Source organism: Thamnophis sirtalis, unplaced genomic scaffold (assembly GCF_051295495.1).
Source record: "Thamnophis sirtalis isolate CommonGarterSnake01/CBP01778 unplaced genomic scaffold, rThaSir2_p1.2 scaffold_5, whole genome shotgun sequence".
Lineage (NCBI taxonomy): Eukaryota > Metazoa > Chordata > Lepidosauria > Squamata > Natricidae > Thamnophis > Thamnophis sirtalis.
In genome coordinates, this window is record NW_028261385.1 from 68148575 (window position 1) to 68168553 (window position 19979).

Below are 19979 nucleotides of genomic sequence, written 5' to 3' on the forward strand. Positions count from 1 at the left end.
TCATTTCTTCCCCTGTACTTTTTCTATTTGTTTAAAGCAGAGGTGTAAAACTTGATTTTATTGAGGGCCGCATCAGGGTTGTATTTGACCTTGGGAGTCCAGGGTGGGCATGGCCAACTCAACATCACATGTGTCGGGGGTACCTGTGGTGGTCCATGCCCTCTGCCAGCGAAAATGGGCTCCCGAGCTCAGTTTTCAGCTGGGACAGCCTCCTGCAACCCTCTGCCCGCGAAAATGGTTTTTGCTGGCAGAGGCACTGCGGGCCAGTTCTTCACTGTTTCCAAAGCAGCCCCGTGAGCCAGATCTAAGAACCCCGCAGGCTGGATCCGGTCCCAGGCCTTGAGTTTGATACCCCTGGTTTAAAGTATAGTAGTACAGTAGCTCCCATCCTAATGTACTGTCAAATTCTTGCCTTTGGCTTGTTTAAAAGATTAAATATCAATTCTCCAAGTTACCATGATTGTTGATTAAGATGTTGGGATGTATCCACAACTTCTCTGCCATCCTTCAATATTCAGTCCTCATTTCTTGCTTAGATATCACCACAGTGTAATAATAGCCATTTACAAGTAAGTCTTTGACTCACGAACACATTGAGCCCAAAAATTATGTTGCTAAGCAAGACAGTTGTAAAATGAGATTTGCCTCATTTTATAGCCATTCTTGCCACAATTGTTAAGTGAATCATTGCAGCCGTTAAGTGAGTCTGGCTTCCCCATTGACTTTGCTTGTCAGAATGTTGCAAAAGGTGATCACATGACCACCATCCCTGGGGTCAATGCAACTGTCTTAAATGCATGCTGATTGCCAAGCGGTCAAATTTTAATCACATCACTGAGGGGGGGGGGGCGCTACAATGTCATAAGGTGAAAAATGGACATAAGTCATTTTTTTAAAGTACCATCATGACTTTGAATGGTCCCAAAACCAATAGTTGTAAGTCAAGGGCTACCTGTATTTTTCTAAAGATAAAATTCAATCTACTTCTTTTCTGGTGTAACAGGACCTCAGCGAGATGCACAGGCAGCAAGAGAATTTATCTTGAAGATGTTTGTTGACCTGAATCCTGAGAGTGAAAAAATTATCTACTCCCATTTCACATGTGCCACAGACACAGAGAATATCCGCTTCGTCTTTGCTGCTGTCAAGGACACTATCTTACAGTTAAACCTGAAGGAGTACAACTTGGTCTAACTGTGCCTCTTAGATCTCTATCTACCCACTTCGGGCAATTGAAGATATTCAAGAGGGACTGTATTATCTGTGAAAATGATCTGCGTAATACTAATTTATTGCTGGCCTGGACTCTGTTAATATTTGCAGAGTTTGTAGTTAAATATTACAATTTTATTTAAACTTTACAGAGGAAAAGAAACAAAAGATGCTGAACTACATTCACAGCTCATTTCCTCTTTTTTTAAGTCAAAATTTTGTGACTTAATGTGTTCTAAATTCTCAGTTGTGCACTCACAAAATGATAGGGGTTTGGGTTGGTTTTTTGTTGTTGTGACTGAAGCAAAATCAAGTTGGGCTCTCCCTCCTCTTGTCTCTGCCTGTGTCTGTCTTGATTTATTTTTTTCAGGTACAAGACCTATCCCCACAAACTTAATTTTCAGGTGTCCTTCTTAGATTGGTGAGGGGGAAAATCTGTCACTAGAATTTAAGCCATCGGAAACTACTTTTATGAGGGATCAGATCTATTGATATTCTGATTTTATTTAATTTTTGGCAGATGTAAAGTATACCTACCTTTCAGTATCAACTTTGCACTGAAAGAATGTTGTTCATTGGGAATATTAATAGCAGTGTTACAGATTTTTATCCATAGCAGTACCACAGAAAAAAAACAACAAACTACATAGAACACAGCAACAAATTACTGAGAAAGGGCATTTTTGAAGCAGTTTGACTTTTTGATCTGAACTTGCCATTTACTCTCTTCCAAAACCAATTTTTAAGGGGGGAAATCCCTCCCCCTTCCCCCTTTTTTGCTTCTTAATCACAGATGCCAAATATATGCCATGGAGATATTATACCCTGAAACCTCTATTTTGATTAGTTTTTAAATTAAGCAGACACTCTAGATTTCTTATCCCAATTTCAGATTTTTTTTAAAAATGTGCAGAAACTATTGGCCAGATTTGACTCTTTTCTTCTTATAAACACAGTGATTACAAAATATAAGATGATTATTTAAGATACCAAATTAACTGGTTGGGGATCTCTTCCAGACAACTGCCAAATATTAAAGCAATGAGATTTTAGCTTTTTTGTTTCCTCTTTGTACTAAAAAGCATTCCATTTCTCAATGCCAAGCTTCCCCCATAACATTATGAGTAAAAAAAAATGGTGCTACATACATATGCATATGGCCTAATTAAAAAACAGTTTTAATACTGTATCTAAAGTGCTATAAGATTGGACACTGTTCTTATTTTCCTTCTTTACCAAGTAAGGCACTTTTAATGGGAAAAAACCAAAATGGCTAAAAGAGAGAGAGAGAGAGAGAGAGAGAGAGAGAGAGAGAGACTGTACATATGAAATTGTATTTGTGTGTAATGACAAAATGGAAAGTTAAACCTATATATAATTGTTTGAGAACAAGTCCAGTGGATTCAGAAGAATGGTTTCTGAGTAAATATATCAGTTTTAATAATAGAATTGGAGGGGGACCCACTACGCCTGTTTTGGTGGATATTCTCACTCTGCCCCCTCCTCTCTCTCTCTCTCTCTCTCTCTCTATTTTGGATTGAAATAAGATTTTTAAAGTTTTGTGTAAAACAACTCTGTAAATAAAAAAAAATGTCAGTTTGGAATATTGTACACAAGGTAGGAAAGTCAGATACGAAATTCAACTAATTTTTCTAAAAGGTAATTTTTGCAGTTCTAGGTTTAAAATAAATTATCTGCATTATACTTTGGGACAACAGAGGAGACAATGAATGCGATAAATTACGACTAAACCTCAAGTGTAGGAGCAATCTGCCAAGCTTTAGTATTACTGGCCCAAGGGCCAGATTCCCAGTATAACATTCTTAAAATAAGGCTTCATGAATAATCTACACCATATTACTAATAAGATTTCATTGATCCTTAATTATTTCTATTAGAATTGATGAAAACTTGGATTGCTTTTGTTCCCTAATCATGAAATCTTGTAATTTTAAAATAGTAGGCCTAGTGCAATTATGAATGCTGTAATCATTGTGAGATATGTATACATATACGTATATGTATCTCACAGCATCCATACTGGCTTTGTAATCATTTTGGGCAGATTAAATGTGCTGTATTGATATGTATCTATGTAACTGTAATGTATGTCTTACAGATAATTCACAATTTAAATAATGTTATTTTATTTACTTTTTTAACAGAGAAGAATGTGCATTTTGTCAGTTTATTTCTGACTAGGATTTTTTTTTAATTTTTAATCTACAAACAGTTATTATTGTTCAGAGTGGTACTAGCATCATGCAGTATAAAATCATTTGCACTGCCCTGAGTTAAAATTGGAATGGACACTCACGTGCATATGCATACACACAGAGGAATTTAAACTCTTTCTTGTTGGATTACATTGTTATTTGGCAAATGGAAAGGTTAATTTGCACCTCCAGACTTTTCATGGTAAAAATGGGTTGTTGTGGTTTTTTGTTTTGTTTTTTACCACAGTGAAGATTCTCTGTGGCCACTTAATATTGAAGGCATTGATCAGCTATCAAGAACCATTAAGCTGGCAACTCCACAATTAGTTAAGCTTGTCTGCTTTGATAAGATGATGGGAGCATATGTTGAAGCTATTCACAAGAAGGGGTAATAGGAACAAGATACAAGAAGAGGATCATGAAAAATCACTGGGTTGGAAGCTTTTTTAAATATAGGGCGCTCATTTCAACATGTATGCCATTTGAGGTTTTTTGGTGGGTTTTTTTTGTATTTGTATTTCCAACACTCAATGGGAATTTTAAACATACAATTACTTCATGCTACTAGGGGGTTCATAGGAATTCATTTTTGCAAACAGCTATCATATGTTATCCCCCGCCCAAAAGTCAATGGCTCACTTAAGTCATATTTCAAATGTTAGTTCAAACTAACATTTGAAAAAAAATGTAATTTTTAAAAAATGTGACAATGTTGCAGCTGATACCTTTATAAATATTTTATGTTGGATTGTCAAAATTAACTGTAAAATTGGCACTGTAGGAGAAAAATGACACATAAAACTTTTCTTACAGGATTAGGGATTTCCCCCCACATATATACATATATATATTCAGGTTTCTTTGTGGGCCTATAAAAAAAGCATCTTGACGGAAGAAATCCATGCATTAATGTTAATGAGAGAAAGCAGGTGAAATTTTTCTTCAGCTTCACTCGCACATGAAGGAACAGAAAGGTGCTGGGCTTGTGATTGTCTGAGGTCAGAAAAGTTTAGAGCCCAGGCCTACCTTACATTTTTGTCTTGACAATATCTCTTCTCTTTAAAAGGAAATAAATAAACCTTTCCACTTTAAGTGGATTTTTTTCTTCTATTTTTTATAAATGGGTTGAAGGAAAGAAAGAACAGAAGAGGTTAAATATGCTGTAGGATGTGGAATTGTTCTTTATTATGGATCCTTTGAAGAATTTTGGAAGCACCAGAAGAGGGGGAAATCAAAAACTATGAAGTGAGGCCATCATCTTGACCCCCTTCACACCTCTGTATTTTTCTATATAATTTCCATAATAAAGAATTTAAACATGACATATGTAGCTATAGTATAGGTAAATTACATTTTTTGTGGGAATTTGAAGGAGAACTTTGACTGCTGAGACAACTTTGAATTGTCATCACTACATTGCTTTATGCCAGAGATCAAAATGCAACACAGATTTTTAAAGTGGTATTCCTCATCCCATTTAAGATTTATTATCTGAAGATTAGGGTGAGGATAGTTACGGGTTTGGTTTTGGTATATGCCTTAACAGATTTTGAGCCCAGATATTAGTGCCTCCTAAGTTATCCAAAGTAAACTTAAGAAGATTTGTAAGTTTGCCAAAACAATGTAACACTGCAAATCAGTTTCGTGGAAAGCTGTGTCTTAATGATAATTAGGATGCCCGTCTGTCTGAAATTTGTTCTCAGTGTTTATATTTAATGGAAGTTGTGCAACAGTGTTTCACATTCAATTCATTGGGGATTATCTTAAGAAAGCTGGTGGATCATATTCATGCATAGAAATGATCTTATTATTTTATTTCATGGCTACTCTTTCTAAACATCTTGAAATTTGCCATCCTCAGTCCAGACATACAAAAGATGAATAAATGTACAAGAAGCTTTTCCATTTTTATTTCCATTGTGAAGATTATCTGAATCAGTTTCATTTTAATTTTAATTGTACCATGAAAGGATTTTTGTTTTCCTGATTTCCAGGTTTTAAAGGGAACAGACTTTTTTTGTGATGTATCAGTCAAGAATGACTGCATGATTTGCCAAAAAAAAATGATAGGGAGGAATGTCTGCATATTAAAGAGACAGCTGGGCTTTCACAGCTTTTGGTTGTGAGTGTCAAATTACTTTTGACGTACAGGTTGACTTCTCCCGTTCGTTTTGGAGTTATCGCAAAAGACGGATTAAATGATTAAAAGAATTTTAATAAGTGTTAAAACATACAACAAAAATAAAATGTACACCAGGTATAAAGATTTGCTTGAAACTTTTTTGTATTTCAAAACAACCTTTATGCCTGCAGCAAACAGTACCTTCATTTCACAAGTGGTGATCACAGCCAAATCCACATTCAAGGATGTCTGCAGGTGGTGTCAAAAAAGTCAAGGTTACGGCCACAACCATATGATCAAATCCCACTTCTTTTTTATGTGGAATGGCTGTGACAGCTACCATTACATTTGTACCTCTTCCTAAGGCCCTATTTTAGGGGAAATGGAATAGTATAATTAACATGGCTTTGGAATCCCCTCATATTGTTGATCTCAAATTCTATAACATATTGCAAATGGCTGATTCCTGTTATTTAGGCAGATTCCTGGCTTTTGTAAATAGCTTTTTAGCCCACATACCTCATATACATACACCATAGTTGATATTAAATGTATATTTTCATTCTACAGCCTTATTCTAATTTGGAAATTCATTTGCACATCGTTATAGCCCATAAACTGGAGTTTTGTGTTTACTCTTTGGGCCTTTTAGGTGAATGAGACATTATTCACTTAAAGATAGTGTTAATAAATATATCTGCTTTGATTTCTCTATTGAATTGAATTGTCCAGGAATAATTCACAATAATTCATTTACATATTGCAAGGCATGCTTTATCCGGAGTACATTTCCATTTTCTTCTAGTATATGGGAATTCATTTGAACTGTGATTAAACGGCATTTAAAACATGGATAATCCCATTTACTCTTATTATGCCTATATTCTTGCAAATGGGTCACTTTCCTTGTATTTCCTTCAAAGTAAACCTTGAATGCAGTTACTACAATTTTATAGACAATACTCATGTTTGGACAAGTTCTCTGGAAATGAAATAGGAGCTAGTAAGTTTAAACAGAAAGATTAAAACAAGATTTTGAAAGTGCCAGGTAGCAGAAGGATTCAACCATGTCCTTTCTTCAACATACTTGTAAAATTCAATTTGTTAGTGATTTCTTTATAACAATATCTTGAAATCTGGCCTTATAAGACCTACATGTTGACCAGATGGGACTTGTACTTTTAACTCAGCAGTATTTTATTACTTACGCTTGTTCTTAATATCCTTCAAATGCATGTATCATCTATGATTTGAGATTGAACCTTTTTGGCAACAGCTAATGTATAATAATACCCAAATGACTGCACTAGTTAAAATTACAGCATTTTGGCCACACTTTTGTACTCCAGCATCTTTCTTCCTCTACATTTGCATCTCTTAAAGTACTTTTGCCTCATTGTTATCTTTAAATGCTCTTTTATAATTATATTATAGGAATAAATATTTTTATTCCCATTATTGTTTCCTAACCAACTATGCATATCTGTAAAAAGCTACATATCCTGAATATATTTGAAAAAGGTAATATGTTCTCCCACTCTCCCATATTGGACGGTATAACTTCAACATCTTTAATATGGATGGGCTAGTTCATTATCAAGTTATATTAATACACCTTCGTATATATAAATATATAACAAGAACTCAATAGGAAATCCAAACTATGTGTACCACTTTATAGTAACCAAAAAAACTTAAGGACCATGCATAGGTCCCTACTAAGGAATATATTACTATATAAAACTTAAAATAGATTTTTCCTTCTTTGTGGAGACTTACAATATGAATTTCTACTGCAGAGCTGTTGGGTTTTGATTTTGAAATTGCAACTACTTATTTAAATGACTGCTAACAATCTTCCTAATCCAATTTAAAATAATGTTCAGAAGGAAGAACAGTCTTAAATATCAAATAGGAATCAGAAGCATATCATTCATTATAGTTAATAGTGAGCAGTCTAACACTGAGTGCTACTTTATTTAATCTCTAGGAGAACATACTTAATTTTTTGCATGGTGAGAATTGTGTTGAGTGTAAGGTGTTCACAGTACTTAAATAGAATGGGAATTTCTCAAATCATGAGAAAAGCTAACTTGATAACTCTACAGATGATCAATCTGTAAAAAGGTAAAGGTAAATTTTTCCCTGTCAGTTGTATCTGACCGAGGCATGGTGTCATCTCCATTTCTTGGCTGAGAGAGCCAGCATTGTCTGAAGTCAATTTCCATGGTCATGTGGCCAGCATGGCCATACCCCCAAGGCACACAGAATTCTGTTATCTTCCCACCAAAGTGATACCTATTTATCTACTTGCATTTTACATGTTTTAGAATTGCTAGGTGGGCAGGAGCTGAGGCAAGTAATAGGAGCTCATCCCGTTGCACTGAGGTTAGGTCTTAAACCTGGGCTGTCAGCTCTCCAGTGCCCCTCTTGATAAATGTGTAATTAATGTTTTATTTGAGTTAATATTGCCTACATTTTTAAAAATGGTTTTGAACATCATACTGCCTGGTCCTTAAAATCTAGTAAATAGAAGCAAATTATAATTATCCTTCAGTCAATGATAATCAGTAAAATTTAGAGTGATTGGGTCAGCCAAGGAAAAAGCTATATATTATTCTCTATGATATAATCCCTTCTTTGTGTTTATAGGATGGTAATAATAGAAGCCAAATATTGCAGCAGGAAATGTAATAGTAATTGTAGTTCTTAGTTCTTAATGCTTATTCACAAAGTATAAATGGTTAAGTATATGAGCACACTATTAATATTTAAACTCAATCAGTTTCCTTAAAACAATCTGCCATGTTTCACCCTGACATTAATAATTTATTACCCAAGTATTCTAATTTGGTAGATATTCACTACCTGTTGGCCTGCTTTCTGTAAGCATGAGTTATACCAGTGTTTTTCAATCTTTTTTGTGCAAAGGCACATTTTTTTCATGAAAAAAATCATGAGGCACACCACCATTAGAAAATGTTAAAAAAAATTAACTCTGTGCCTATATTGACTATATATAAAGTGTTTTTCCCACGGCACACCTTACACTATGTCACGGCACACTAGTGTGCCGCGGCACAGTGGTTGAAAAACACTGAGTTATACAATGATTTGAGTTATTCCGCAGTTCTCTCTCCCAGGCACATAAGGGATGAGAGACGGAAATGAGTGAGACAGGTGAAATCAACACATAGATTGATTAGACAAAAGAATCAAGTCAACATTGAAATGCAACAAAGGTGTTTTAATGAAAATCATGGTCAAAGTTGAGAGTCAAGAAATCCAAGAGTAAGAATTATTAACGCACAGCTCAATGTGGGCAATTGCAATTATTTGCAAAGGCATTTGTTTCTTTTTTGACAACTGTTTCTGAATTGACTCCCAGGACTCGGCCAGCATTCATCTGTAGACTGGTGGAACTCTCAAGGACCCTGGTTGTATAAACAGCATTTCTGTATCATTCAATTACCGGTAGCCACTTTTTTCTGTCACATTCCAAGACATCTTAGGCATCAGAACCTAAGTGTTGATTCAAGATTGTGTTTCACAAAGTCCCTAAATGTGGAAAGGGCAGGTAAGATCAAGTTTCTATCCAGTGGTAGGACTGAAATCTTGTGGAAGTTCTGTGGGCTCAGTTACTGTGGTTTCTACCATCACTTCTTCCGCTTCTGGTCTTAAACTGGCAACAACATACAGTAGTTTCCCAGATAATTTTCCTTGAAAATAGGGATATGTAGTGTTCTAAGAATCTAATAAAGGAGGCAAACAGTTTCAGTCTAAACTGATCATTTTAACAAATCTTAAATGTAGGGACATTTTCAACTGCAACGTCTCAGTTCCTTGTAAACCCTTAATTTAGTTCAGATTGTGGTTAATAATAAAGCCACATAAGAGGTGATTTGAATATTTGTGTTGGGGGATTTTTAAAGATAATCAAATAAAATATACCCCTACTTCCCATGGTTTTTCACATTTCTCTTTTTCCCACTACACAAAAAAAAGGGGGGGCAGGAAAGATAAATAGTGTCACACTATTTATCACAATTATGGCTTTGAAGGCATTCTGGTAAAAGTAGCTAGCATGCTGATCTTCATTTTCTCATAGTTGTAAGAGGCTGAAACATCTTGCACCTGCACAGGCAACATGTCACATAGGCTGCAAATCATTGTCTGATGACATCCACGTTAACATTTATTTAATAAGATATCTATGTACAGAGCAGCTGAGTTTGGAAAGTAAATGCTTGGAGGTCTGATTCCATTTCTCACAAAGTCCTTTAGATTTTCACAACCTGCCCTGCCTTCTGCTTTTGATCAAGCAGCTGGATAATCCTGGCTGCCATCTCTTATCTTCTATGCCTTGCTTTGATGCCTCACTGGAATCCTCCCGCTAACCTTGAGAGATATAGGACTGTCATAAGCTGCCCTAGCCTTCTGATATTCAAAAGGTCAATGTGATGCAACTTGCTGCCTATATAGCTTATATGCATGTATCTAGAGGTTTCAGCTTTTCCTTCCTTCCTTCTTTTTCAAATAGATGATTTTCACTAAAGGCAAAATAAGTTATTCTTTAAGAAAAAAAAATCTGAAATCTGAAAGGCAAACATTTAGTACAGTAGTTAATGGAAATCAGTTGTAGAGGTGTTCAGATGATGGGGGAAAGCTGCCTTTTAAAAAAAAATGAAATTTAAAGATGATGTAAGACTCCCGGCAGACCACACAAGGCCACTCGTGCTACAAATGAGTTTCTGCCAGGATCTATAGAAAACGTCAAGTTGGATTCTAAGGAGAAGTTATTCCCTTATGCACAATCTAATGATACAGATGAATGCTAAAATAACTGTACAGAGAATTGTTAAACAAAAACTTCAGTACAGCACAATAAACCAAAGATCAGATGGAAGACTATAGTCATGTTACTTGACTTTTCAAGATAGTATTTTATCAAAGGAACTCTTCTTTTAGTTATTCCTCAACTTTTCTCTTGTAATAAATTCAGAGGCTGCTAACCTCAGATTTTTCTCTCAGCTTCAATCTACAGCATCTGTCTTTATTTAAAAGAATTCCACATGTTCTTAGCAAAGAGCTTGGATTCAAAGACATTTGACACTTTGTATGATGTAAAACAGGGGTCACCAACCTTTTGGACCTCAGGGACCCCTAAATTCATAATTTTAAATCCTGTGGACCACTAATATAATCTGCCTAATGACCAGATGGGTGGGCGTGGTTAGGTGGTCATGTGACTGGGTGAACGTGGCCAATTCAATGTAACTTATGCCGATGGGCACCTTGCCAACCTCTACTTGCCCTTTCCCTCCCAGCCTGCCCAGGCTCCTTAGGGCCCCAACAGAAAGCAGTTGTTGGAACTAAACAGCCACCACGAGAAAGAGTTGGCAAAACAGCTGCTCAGTTCAAATTAGATCTGACTGAGAAAGAGTCTCAGCAGAAGCACCTCTCTGAGGATTCGAGCATAGGCTTTCCAAGCAGAGGGATGACCTGCGGGAGTGCAAGGTCAGGTACCGGGGCCTGGAGGCTCAGCGGGCTGAGATGGTCAGCCAGTTCCAGGCCATGATACAATCCCATTGGAACAAGGCCCTCCGGCTCTTCGTCGCCAGCGGCGCTTCCCTCCAGCTTTCGCCCAAAGCCCAACACCAGGAGGCTGAAGCAGGCCACAAGTCGGAATTTCTGCCCCTCTCTGCTCCGCACAAAAAGATACTGAAGGGGGAGACTTTCTGCATCAACACAAATGTTCATTGCACATATCCGTCCCAGGGGCCATAGTTTGAGGACCCCTGATTTAGTGGAATATAAAAAAAGCAAATAATTTTTCTGCAGACCACCAAAGTTTTCTCACGGTGACCACTGATCTAAAGTCATGCCTCAGCCAGAATAAATATTGATCTAGGATGGGGTTGACAAGTATCCAATTTTTCCCTTCGTGTTACCCCAAAATTGGAAGAGTAATGAAGACATATTAGAGATAAATATATTTAAAGTGGCCTGTGTAATTTTATCCTAATACCATATACATTTTAAACATTTGATTCTCTTGAGCTGCTGCTGCTATTTTGCTAGAGCAGTAGAATGGACTTCTTTAGCTGATTAGAAGATCTCTCTTCGGCAATGTTGCATAAAATACAGGAACCAAAAATATTGGGAAAAATGACCAACCAGAACTTTCCTAAAATAAAACTAAAGGTTCTGACCAATGGCTAAACTTTCCCTTGAGTTATCTGTTAAAACGTGCCTCTTATCTAGCACACTCTATGATAGAGACTAATTGCTCAATGGACTTCTGTGTCCTTAATCGCTTAATTTATCCAGTTCTACCAAATGTGGTTCGCTGAAGGCATTTCCTTGTCTTTTCTTCCTATGAACCTTAAGAGCAACTCATTGTGGTTAAGACCAAATAAACACAAAACTGGAAAGTCTAGAAATGAAATACAGCATCAGCTGATGGATACCTACATTCCATTTTTATCACACTTGAACAAATCCCCTTGTATTGGGATTACCTTGGCATAATTATGTTGGCTTGTCATTGGTTAGATCTAAAAGTGGCTTTGCTTTTGGATCTCATTCAAATACACCATCTCTTTGCTTCTCATTCAAGCAGCCAGACTTTTTCAGGCCCTCTGTAAACCTCAACAAAATGAAGTTGATGTTTTATGGCAGTGGTCTCCAACCTTGGCAACTTTAAGACCTGTGGACTTCAACTCCCAGAGTTCCTCAGCCAGCAAAGCAAAGCTGGCTGAGCAACTCTGGGAGTTGAAGTCCACAAGTCTTAAAGTTGCCAAGGTTGGAGACCACCGTTTTATGGGATACACAAGTTAATTCAGCTTTATTTTTCATTTCCCAAAATATCTTTTGATGAAACCAGGCACTTGAAACTATGGATAGACATATAAAGTGTACTTGAAACTATAGGTAGTACTCAACTTATAACAAGTTGCTTAGTGATCACTCAAAGTTATGACAGAGTTTACCAGAAGTAGTTATAACGCTGTTCCAAAGTTCTGACAGTTGACTCCATGGTGACATGACCACATTTCAGACTCCTGGCATTTAGGGCTGTTTGCAGCATTCTGCAGTCATGTGACCACATTTTATGTGGCATTTACTTCTAGTTTTCAGCAAAACCATCCCTTAATGAACAATTGGTTTGCTTAATGACCACAGAATTAGCTTTACAACTGCTGTATTTGCTAAACATCCCCACCAAAAAGATAAAATCAGCCACCTGACCATCATTTTACAACCATCATAACTTATCATAATGAGTAGGCTCCATTACAATCATCAGTTGAGAACTACCTGTATGGATAGATCTAAAATGTATTGATACTCTAAAATGTTAAAATATTAATAAATGTAATATTAAAATGACAGGAGTATAAAGAGCAATTATTGTTCTAAATAACACTGTTAAATAAGTCTGTTTCAACTTCATTATTATTAATAACAGCAGTACTTCCAAAAGTAAAATTCAAGTTTAACATTTTTATTGAGTTATAAGACAAAACAAGAAACAAAATATGAAAGTAAATAGGAAAGTAAATAGGGGAGGAAGGGAGGGGAAGAAATGTGACGAAGGATTAGGAAAAAGAAAAAGAAACATTGACTTCTGACTTTCTCTGACATTAACACCAAATCACAACTTTTTTTTTTTTTCATAATAATGTAAACTAGCCATTTCTATAAGGATCTAATTGGTAAAACCCAAAATCAAAATTTCATTATTTTCCACTTCAAGAACAAAGTTCAGACATGGTCTCCATGTAGAAACAAAAGTACTTATATTCTTTTCTTTAATTAAAATAGTGAATTTTGTCATTTCAGCAAACTCCATCAGCTTCTGAGAGGATAAAACATCCCTTCTTTACTTTTACACTTCCAATGTTCACCCAAAAGCAAAATTAATTATACTGGGAAAGAGGCAATGTCTAATATTTTTATTAGACCAATGCATGTTGTTCTTAATTGCAAAGTTGTGTCTGATACATCGTGACCCCATGGACAACATTCCTCCATGACCTCCTGTCCTATACCATTCTCTGGAGTCCATTTAAGCAAAAGTCCAAAGCAGTGACGTGCGGTGAAGTTCACGGCCGGTGAGGCAAGCGGGCAGGACCTCTATATTCTCCTCCCCCCACCCCTCCAATCTAGGCAGGACCAAGCCGCTCTGGAAAAAAAAAACCTGCCCGCCTCTTGCCTTTGAAGGAGAGGAGGAGGAGGGCACCCGCTTGGGGAGGGGAGGTAGGACAAGCTGAAGGGTTCATCTCCCCACCGCATAAGGATCGGAGGGCTTGCCTCGGAGCCCGCCTCTCCGAGCGCGCGCTCGCTCGATATAGCTGGGTGAGGTTGGCGGCAGGGGCTTTAAGGCAAGCGTCTGAATGCAAGAAATGAATAATCTCCCCAAGCAGCCTCGCACACCAGAAGCACCAAGGAGGGGCAGCAGCGGCTGGCGTTGGCAGAGCCCCCTGCCTCCGCCCACCCTCACGCGCCAGGATTTTCCTTGTGGCATTTCGCCTCCCCCCCACCGACCGGAATATTGCGCGTGCACGCACCATCCACCCCCCTCACCCCAGCTGCAGCTGAGAGGGAGGAAAGCCAAGGAGAGCCCCCTCCTTCCCGTGCAAAGCCCCCTTAAAGTAGAGAACAAGCCCGCTCTATGGCGGACAGGCGCACTGGCACTTTAAAGTGCATGCCGGCACTTTAGCTTGTCCCTCGGCTGCCATTCAGCAAAACATGTTTCGCTGAATGGCGGCCGAGATCTAAACTGCCGGCATGCCTTTAAATGCCTGCTTGCCTTCCGCGCGGGCCGGCGCAGAAGGCAAGCAGGTACTTCAAAGTCATGCCGGCACTTTAGCTTGTCCCTCAGCCGCCATTCAGCGAAACATGTTTCGCTGAATGGCGGCCGAGGTCTAAACTGCCGGCATGCCTTTAAATGCCTGTTTGCCTTCCGCGCGGGCCGGCACAGAAGGCAAGCAGGCACTTCAAAGTCATGCCGGCACTTTAGCTTGCCCCTCGACCGCCATTCAGCGAAACATGTTTTGCTGAATGGTGGCCGAGGTCTAAACTGCTGGCTTCCCTTCGCGCCGGCCGGCCATTCAGTGAAACATGTCCTGGTTTGTGGCCAGGCTGCACGCTTGCACTTTAAAGTGCATGCTGTCCGGCCACAAACCAGGACATGTTTCACTCTATGGCGCACCGAGGCGGCATGGTTTTAAAAAATAAAAAAATAAAATGAAAAATAAAAAATACAAATAGATGTGCTAGCCCGCGCGCCAGCAGAGGCGGGTAAAAAAAAACACCACACACACAGGCACATACACATAATAAAAACAAATTACATTTATTTACATTACAAATAAATTGAATTCCTCCCCCCCCCCTCGCTCTGACCCACATACCTTCCAGCTGCGTCGAAAATGCTAGATTTGGTCTAGCCAGGGCCAGGCAGGCTAGGCTAGTTGCTGCTAGAGTCACCACGTGGATGACTCTGCTTAAACATTTTAAAATAGGCTCTAAACAAAGTGCCCTCTGCAGGAGGAGGCGGGAATATCACGTGCCTCATTTGCATACGTAATTTTCACGTTTTAACCCTTGGTTGACACTTAAAAGGCGAAAAAATCCTTATGCAAAGGAGGCCCATAGTTCTCTAGCCTCCTCCTATTAACTGCACTAAGGAGACTCAGAGTCACTGTGACTCTGGGAGCAACTACCTTGGCCTTTTTAATTATTTTGAAAATAATTTCCTCAGGAGACTGGTGAGGCCCCGCCTCCCCTGCCTCTAGTGACTGCACGTCACTGGTCCAATGCATAGAATATCTTAAACTCAACCACGGCCGTTTTCTTCTTATTATTTGCATTCTGTATATAAAACATAGATTACACAGGTCTGCAAAAAAAAAAAAAAAACGAGAGCTGTTTTGGTTATTCCATGTAATCTTTATGTTTTTTGATGTACTGAATCCAAAAATGACCTCCATTTTGTCATAGGAACATCACTTTTCTTGACAATTTAGGTAACTATGTTAAATAAGGCAATACCCCAAAATAAATGGAAATAGACTTATAAAATTAAAGTTTTATTACAATATTTTCATGAAAATCCTTTTTTGAACTGAAATGAGCTCACCTACAGACACTAAAATCGATTCCTCTTCCTTGTGAGGCTCCTCTTGGTGCATTTACGCTTGTGAGTAGCATCTGGAATGTCTCTCTTAAGCATCCAACAGTAGTCTGCCATCATTGTAATGCTCCATTTTCCCTGGTATCTCTTTTCAATCTCTTTAATGTCTTGGTGGGATCGTTCACCTTGTTCCTCACTCACAGCTCCCAAATTTTCAGGAAAGTACCGTAGTCAAGGTGGGACTGGAGGAAATGCACTTTCAAACTCCTCAGGCAACCTAAAACTTGAAATGCTTTCAGCATTCTTCTGACAATCTTTTTGCAGTGAGGATCTTTGTTATTGCTTAACAATTTCTGTACGACTTCTTTAAATGCAATCCACCCTTCTTTTTGAGGCTCCGTCATGGTATTGACAAACTCTTGATCAACTATGAGCCTTCTAATATCTGGTGGGATGAACACACCTTCCTTCAATTTTGCCTCCGACAGGCATGGAAACTTGGTGACCAATTATTTGAAGCATTCTCCATCTCTTGGAAGTGATTTTACAAATTGCTTCATCAATCCCAATTTTATGTGGAGAGGTAGTAGAAGAACTTTATAGGAAGGTACTAAAGTTTCGCGGAGGACATTTTTTAAACCGACTGTTAGCACCCTCGGCTGCCAACTCTTCTTGGTCCAGTGATTTTGTCCGTCTTGACTGTCCCATAGACACAGAAAACAAGGGTATTTGGTATGCCCGAGCAGCATGCACAAGACCTTCAAGTCCCCACACACTTGCCAACCATGGTCTTCATATTTAAGTTTATGAAGAACCAATTCCAAGTTCTCGTAGGCTTCCTTCAAGTGTACGGAATGACCTACAGGTATGGAAGCATAAAAACTGTTGTGGAGCAAAACTGCTTTGAGACTTCTTTTTGAAGAATCTATAAAAAGACGCCATTGCTCTGAATCATATTGGATTTTAAATTGACCCATAGAGACCTTCGATATTGATGCAATAAACCAACTTGTCTTCCTGGGCGAGAAAAGGAAGGAACTCCTTTTCACAATGTCTGAACCATGAAGATGACACTCCTGGCAACAATAAATTCCTGCTTTTCAGCCTTGATCCTAGTAATTCAGCGGCATCTTTGGGAAGATTCAAATCTCTTACCAAATCATTCATCTCCTCCTGAGAAAAACAATTTTGGTCTTGTATCATCTTCAAAGTCAGAACTTGATTCGTCATCTGGTTCAGGTATGACTTCACCTTCATCGGAGCTAGGTATCTCTTCCAAGGTAGCAGGGGGCTTGGGTACTGGTATATCTGTGCCATGGGGGATGGGACAAATTGCTGAGTGAAGATTGGGGTATGAAATGGAATGCTTCCATTTGGAATTAAACCCTTTCACATTGCATGAACAAAAGTAAAAGTCATCACTATGGTTCTTTTGCTCTCACCATACCATAGGAATCCCATAACAGAAAGATTTTTTCTTACCCTTGAACCAGTTTCAGAGGTCCTCAACATACCGTTTGCACACTTTATGAGGCGCCCAAACTTTATCTTGATCTCCAATTTTTAGTCCAAAGAATGCAAAGTATACTTTTTCACAAAGTCTGTAATATTCTGCTGTTGCTTCAACACTGTATATTCACCACAGATGAAACAGAAACTGTCTGGCAAATTAATACACTTTCACGGAGCCATAACGGTTGAAGAATGACAAGCTAACATGAATTGCGATGAAAAAGTGTGAACAGCCTAGAACCAAGAACCTGATGATGATTCGTGCACAAGTGTGGCATGCAGGAGAGAGCAGCTCTGTGTCTGTACATGAGATGTCACAGTGCTGGCCACGCACTGACCGGAGATGCTGCTATCTGCCCTATGTCTCCCTCCCACTGGATTCTTCAGGAAAGATTAACCCCTTCTACCATTAGAAGCACAGACTTAAAACTTGCTTAGCTTATGTATATATTGCCGACCATCAGATTTACAGTGCTATATTTTTTTTACATAACTCAGACAAACCCTTTAAGTTTTTTTTTGGCATTTTATATCTTAAATGCACTTATGTGAATTAATTAATAGTAATTTGGACTTTAAATTTGGTTAAAAAACCACAATATAAAAAAACCACCAAAAATAAAAAAAATGATAAATTTGATTTGCATGATTTGCATGTAATGGCAAATCATGATGTCTAGGAGTTTTTTCAATATTTTATTTGTTTTCAACACACCAAAATACATGGAAATTAGATGAAAATAATCAAACAGCTTTTTAGCCACAGACCTGTGTTACCTGTGACTCTACAATATAGGAGGCAGTCTGATATTAATAAATAACCAGTTACACTCAGAACTGTTCCAGTTCCTTCATTGTCACCACTCCCTAATTACTAGATTCTTCTGGTTAGGAAAGGGCACCCTTGCTCTTATCATATCAAAGAGCAGTAAGCACTACTGAAGATAAGACATCAAGGATGAAGCTTGCAAGATAGGAATCTGTGGAATCAGGTCACATAATTTACTAAATATTGAACATAGATAGAGTTTATTTATCCATAAATGAAAGGCAGCATCTATGGATTTGGGGGTGGGGGATTCCCTACAAGGCAGGATTAAATTCAGAAAAATACACTAACTTCTTATCATCTCTATAATCCTGGGATCAAATAACGTCCACCATTATGTACTGGAAAGACTTAACTTTTCTCCTCAAGAAAACTAGTTACTTTGATTGTCAATCAGTTGCCAATTCAACTCAGAAAGGATGCCATTTACCTCACCATTCCTTATTCCCAGAAAGAGGGCCCTCCAGCCTAACACTTCCTTAGGCCCAACTATGTTTATTAATTTCAGTACATGAGCTAATATTGCCTCAGTATGGATCACAATGCAGTGGGTATTTGGGGATTTCCCATAATATATTCCAATCGCACTTTTCTTTCAAGGTTAGCAGGGTCAGCCTGCAGGGGGGAAAAAGAGTAAGATTGTCAAAGTATGAGTAATAAAATAAACAGTAAGAACAAGAATAAGCTTTACAGCCTTTTCGGCACTGCAGCCATCAGCTGCTAGCCTCCCATGTGTAAAAACTGTCTGGAAATAAATCCAGTTTAAGAAATCTCTTCCCAAATTTCATCCTCAGCCTCCCCTAGCAATTAGGATTTAAGGTGAAACTATATATAGCAATGGGTGGAGGGAGGATGAGGTACAAGGAGACCATCAACTGAGTTGGAAGAGTATGAATGCATACCCAAGAGAAGAAGTAAATATTGCAAGCATCAACAGAGTGGAAATGAAATAAAGTAAAGGCTATAGATCAGCAACCCCATAGGAAGTATTTCTCATCCTAATTGGAAGTAACTAGCTACAACTTTTTTTTAATATCACCAAGAGAATATGTCATAAAAATATAATATCTAACCAGTTTGATCACCTCAGAAACCTCTGTATATTAAGTCTGTCTACTAGCCAAAGTCTTAAGCCTCTTTATGTAATTTCTTACAGATTTTGCTGGATTTGAAAAGAATAAAAAGATGGAGTAAACCTCTCCCCCCAAACTCTTTACCAAGAGTATTCATACGAGTTGATTCAATTTTCTGCTGTGGAATGAGGTGCCATATCACACCTTTGTGCCTCTATACATGTTTCTGCAAAGACTGGGAGAAACAAAGCAGATTATATACATCTTCTGTGGGTCACATGACTGAGAGGGAGGAGCACTTAGAATGGAGCAATCAGCAACATACTGAGTCACTGCTCAACTGCCTGACAGGAATGCACTAAGGGAATTTATATTTATCTACAGATCTGTACTATGTTGAACTCAATCTTTCTTTCTATGGCTCTCCCTTCTCAATGAAATTTCATCTCGTTTAGTTTTACAAAGTTCTTCTGGTGATAGACACACAGACAGATGGAGTGAATCTATCTCAAGACCCCGCAATGATTTATTTTCAAAATTATGTTGGGCTAGAAAAAATACATATACATACATACATACATACATACATACATACATACATACATACATACATACATACATTTCTCTGTCTCTCTCTCTCTCTCCATCCATCCATCCATCCCTCTATCATCTGTCCATCATCTGTCTATCATCCATCTATCATCTGTCTGTCCGTCTGTCCGTCCATCCATCCATCCATCCATCCATCCATCCATCCATCCATCCATCCATCCATCCATCCATCCATCCATCCATCCATCCATCCATCCATCCATCCATCCAGTACTTAGTCCAAGAAAACTGTGTTTATATATAGGAAACACAGTTTTCTTGG

The 19979-nt window shown here is 38.2% G+C and overlaps 1 protein-coding gene and 1 long non-coding RNA gene across 2 annotated transcripts in view; both read left to right on the plus strand.

Annotated features, from left to right (window-relative positions):
* The window catches only part of LOC106555020 (guanine nucleotide-binding protein G(q) subunit alpha), a 95047-nt gene extending 88087 nt beyond the window's left edge, over window positions 1–6960 (plus strand). The window contains exon 7 of the mRNA XM_014073785.2: window positions 1004–6960. Coding sequence (XP_013929260.1) covers window positions 1004–1194 — 191 coding nt within the window. The 3' untranslated portion in view covers window positions 1195–6960. The remainder of the gene's footprint in view (window positions 1–1003) is intronic.
* A 10945-nt stretch (window positions 6961–17905) lies between these two features.
* LOC148045413 (uncharacterized) lies at window positions 17906–18270 on the plus strand. The gene is made up of 2 exons (XR_015696576.1): window positions 17906–18059; window positions 18196–18270. It is a non-coding gene; the product is annotated as an uncharacterized LOC148045413 (long non-coding RNA).
* Window positions 18271–19979: the final 1709 nt, after the last annotated feature.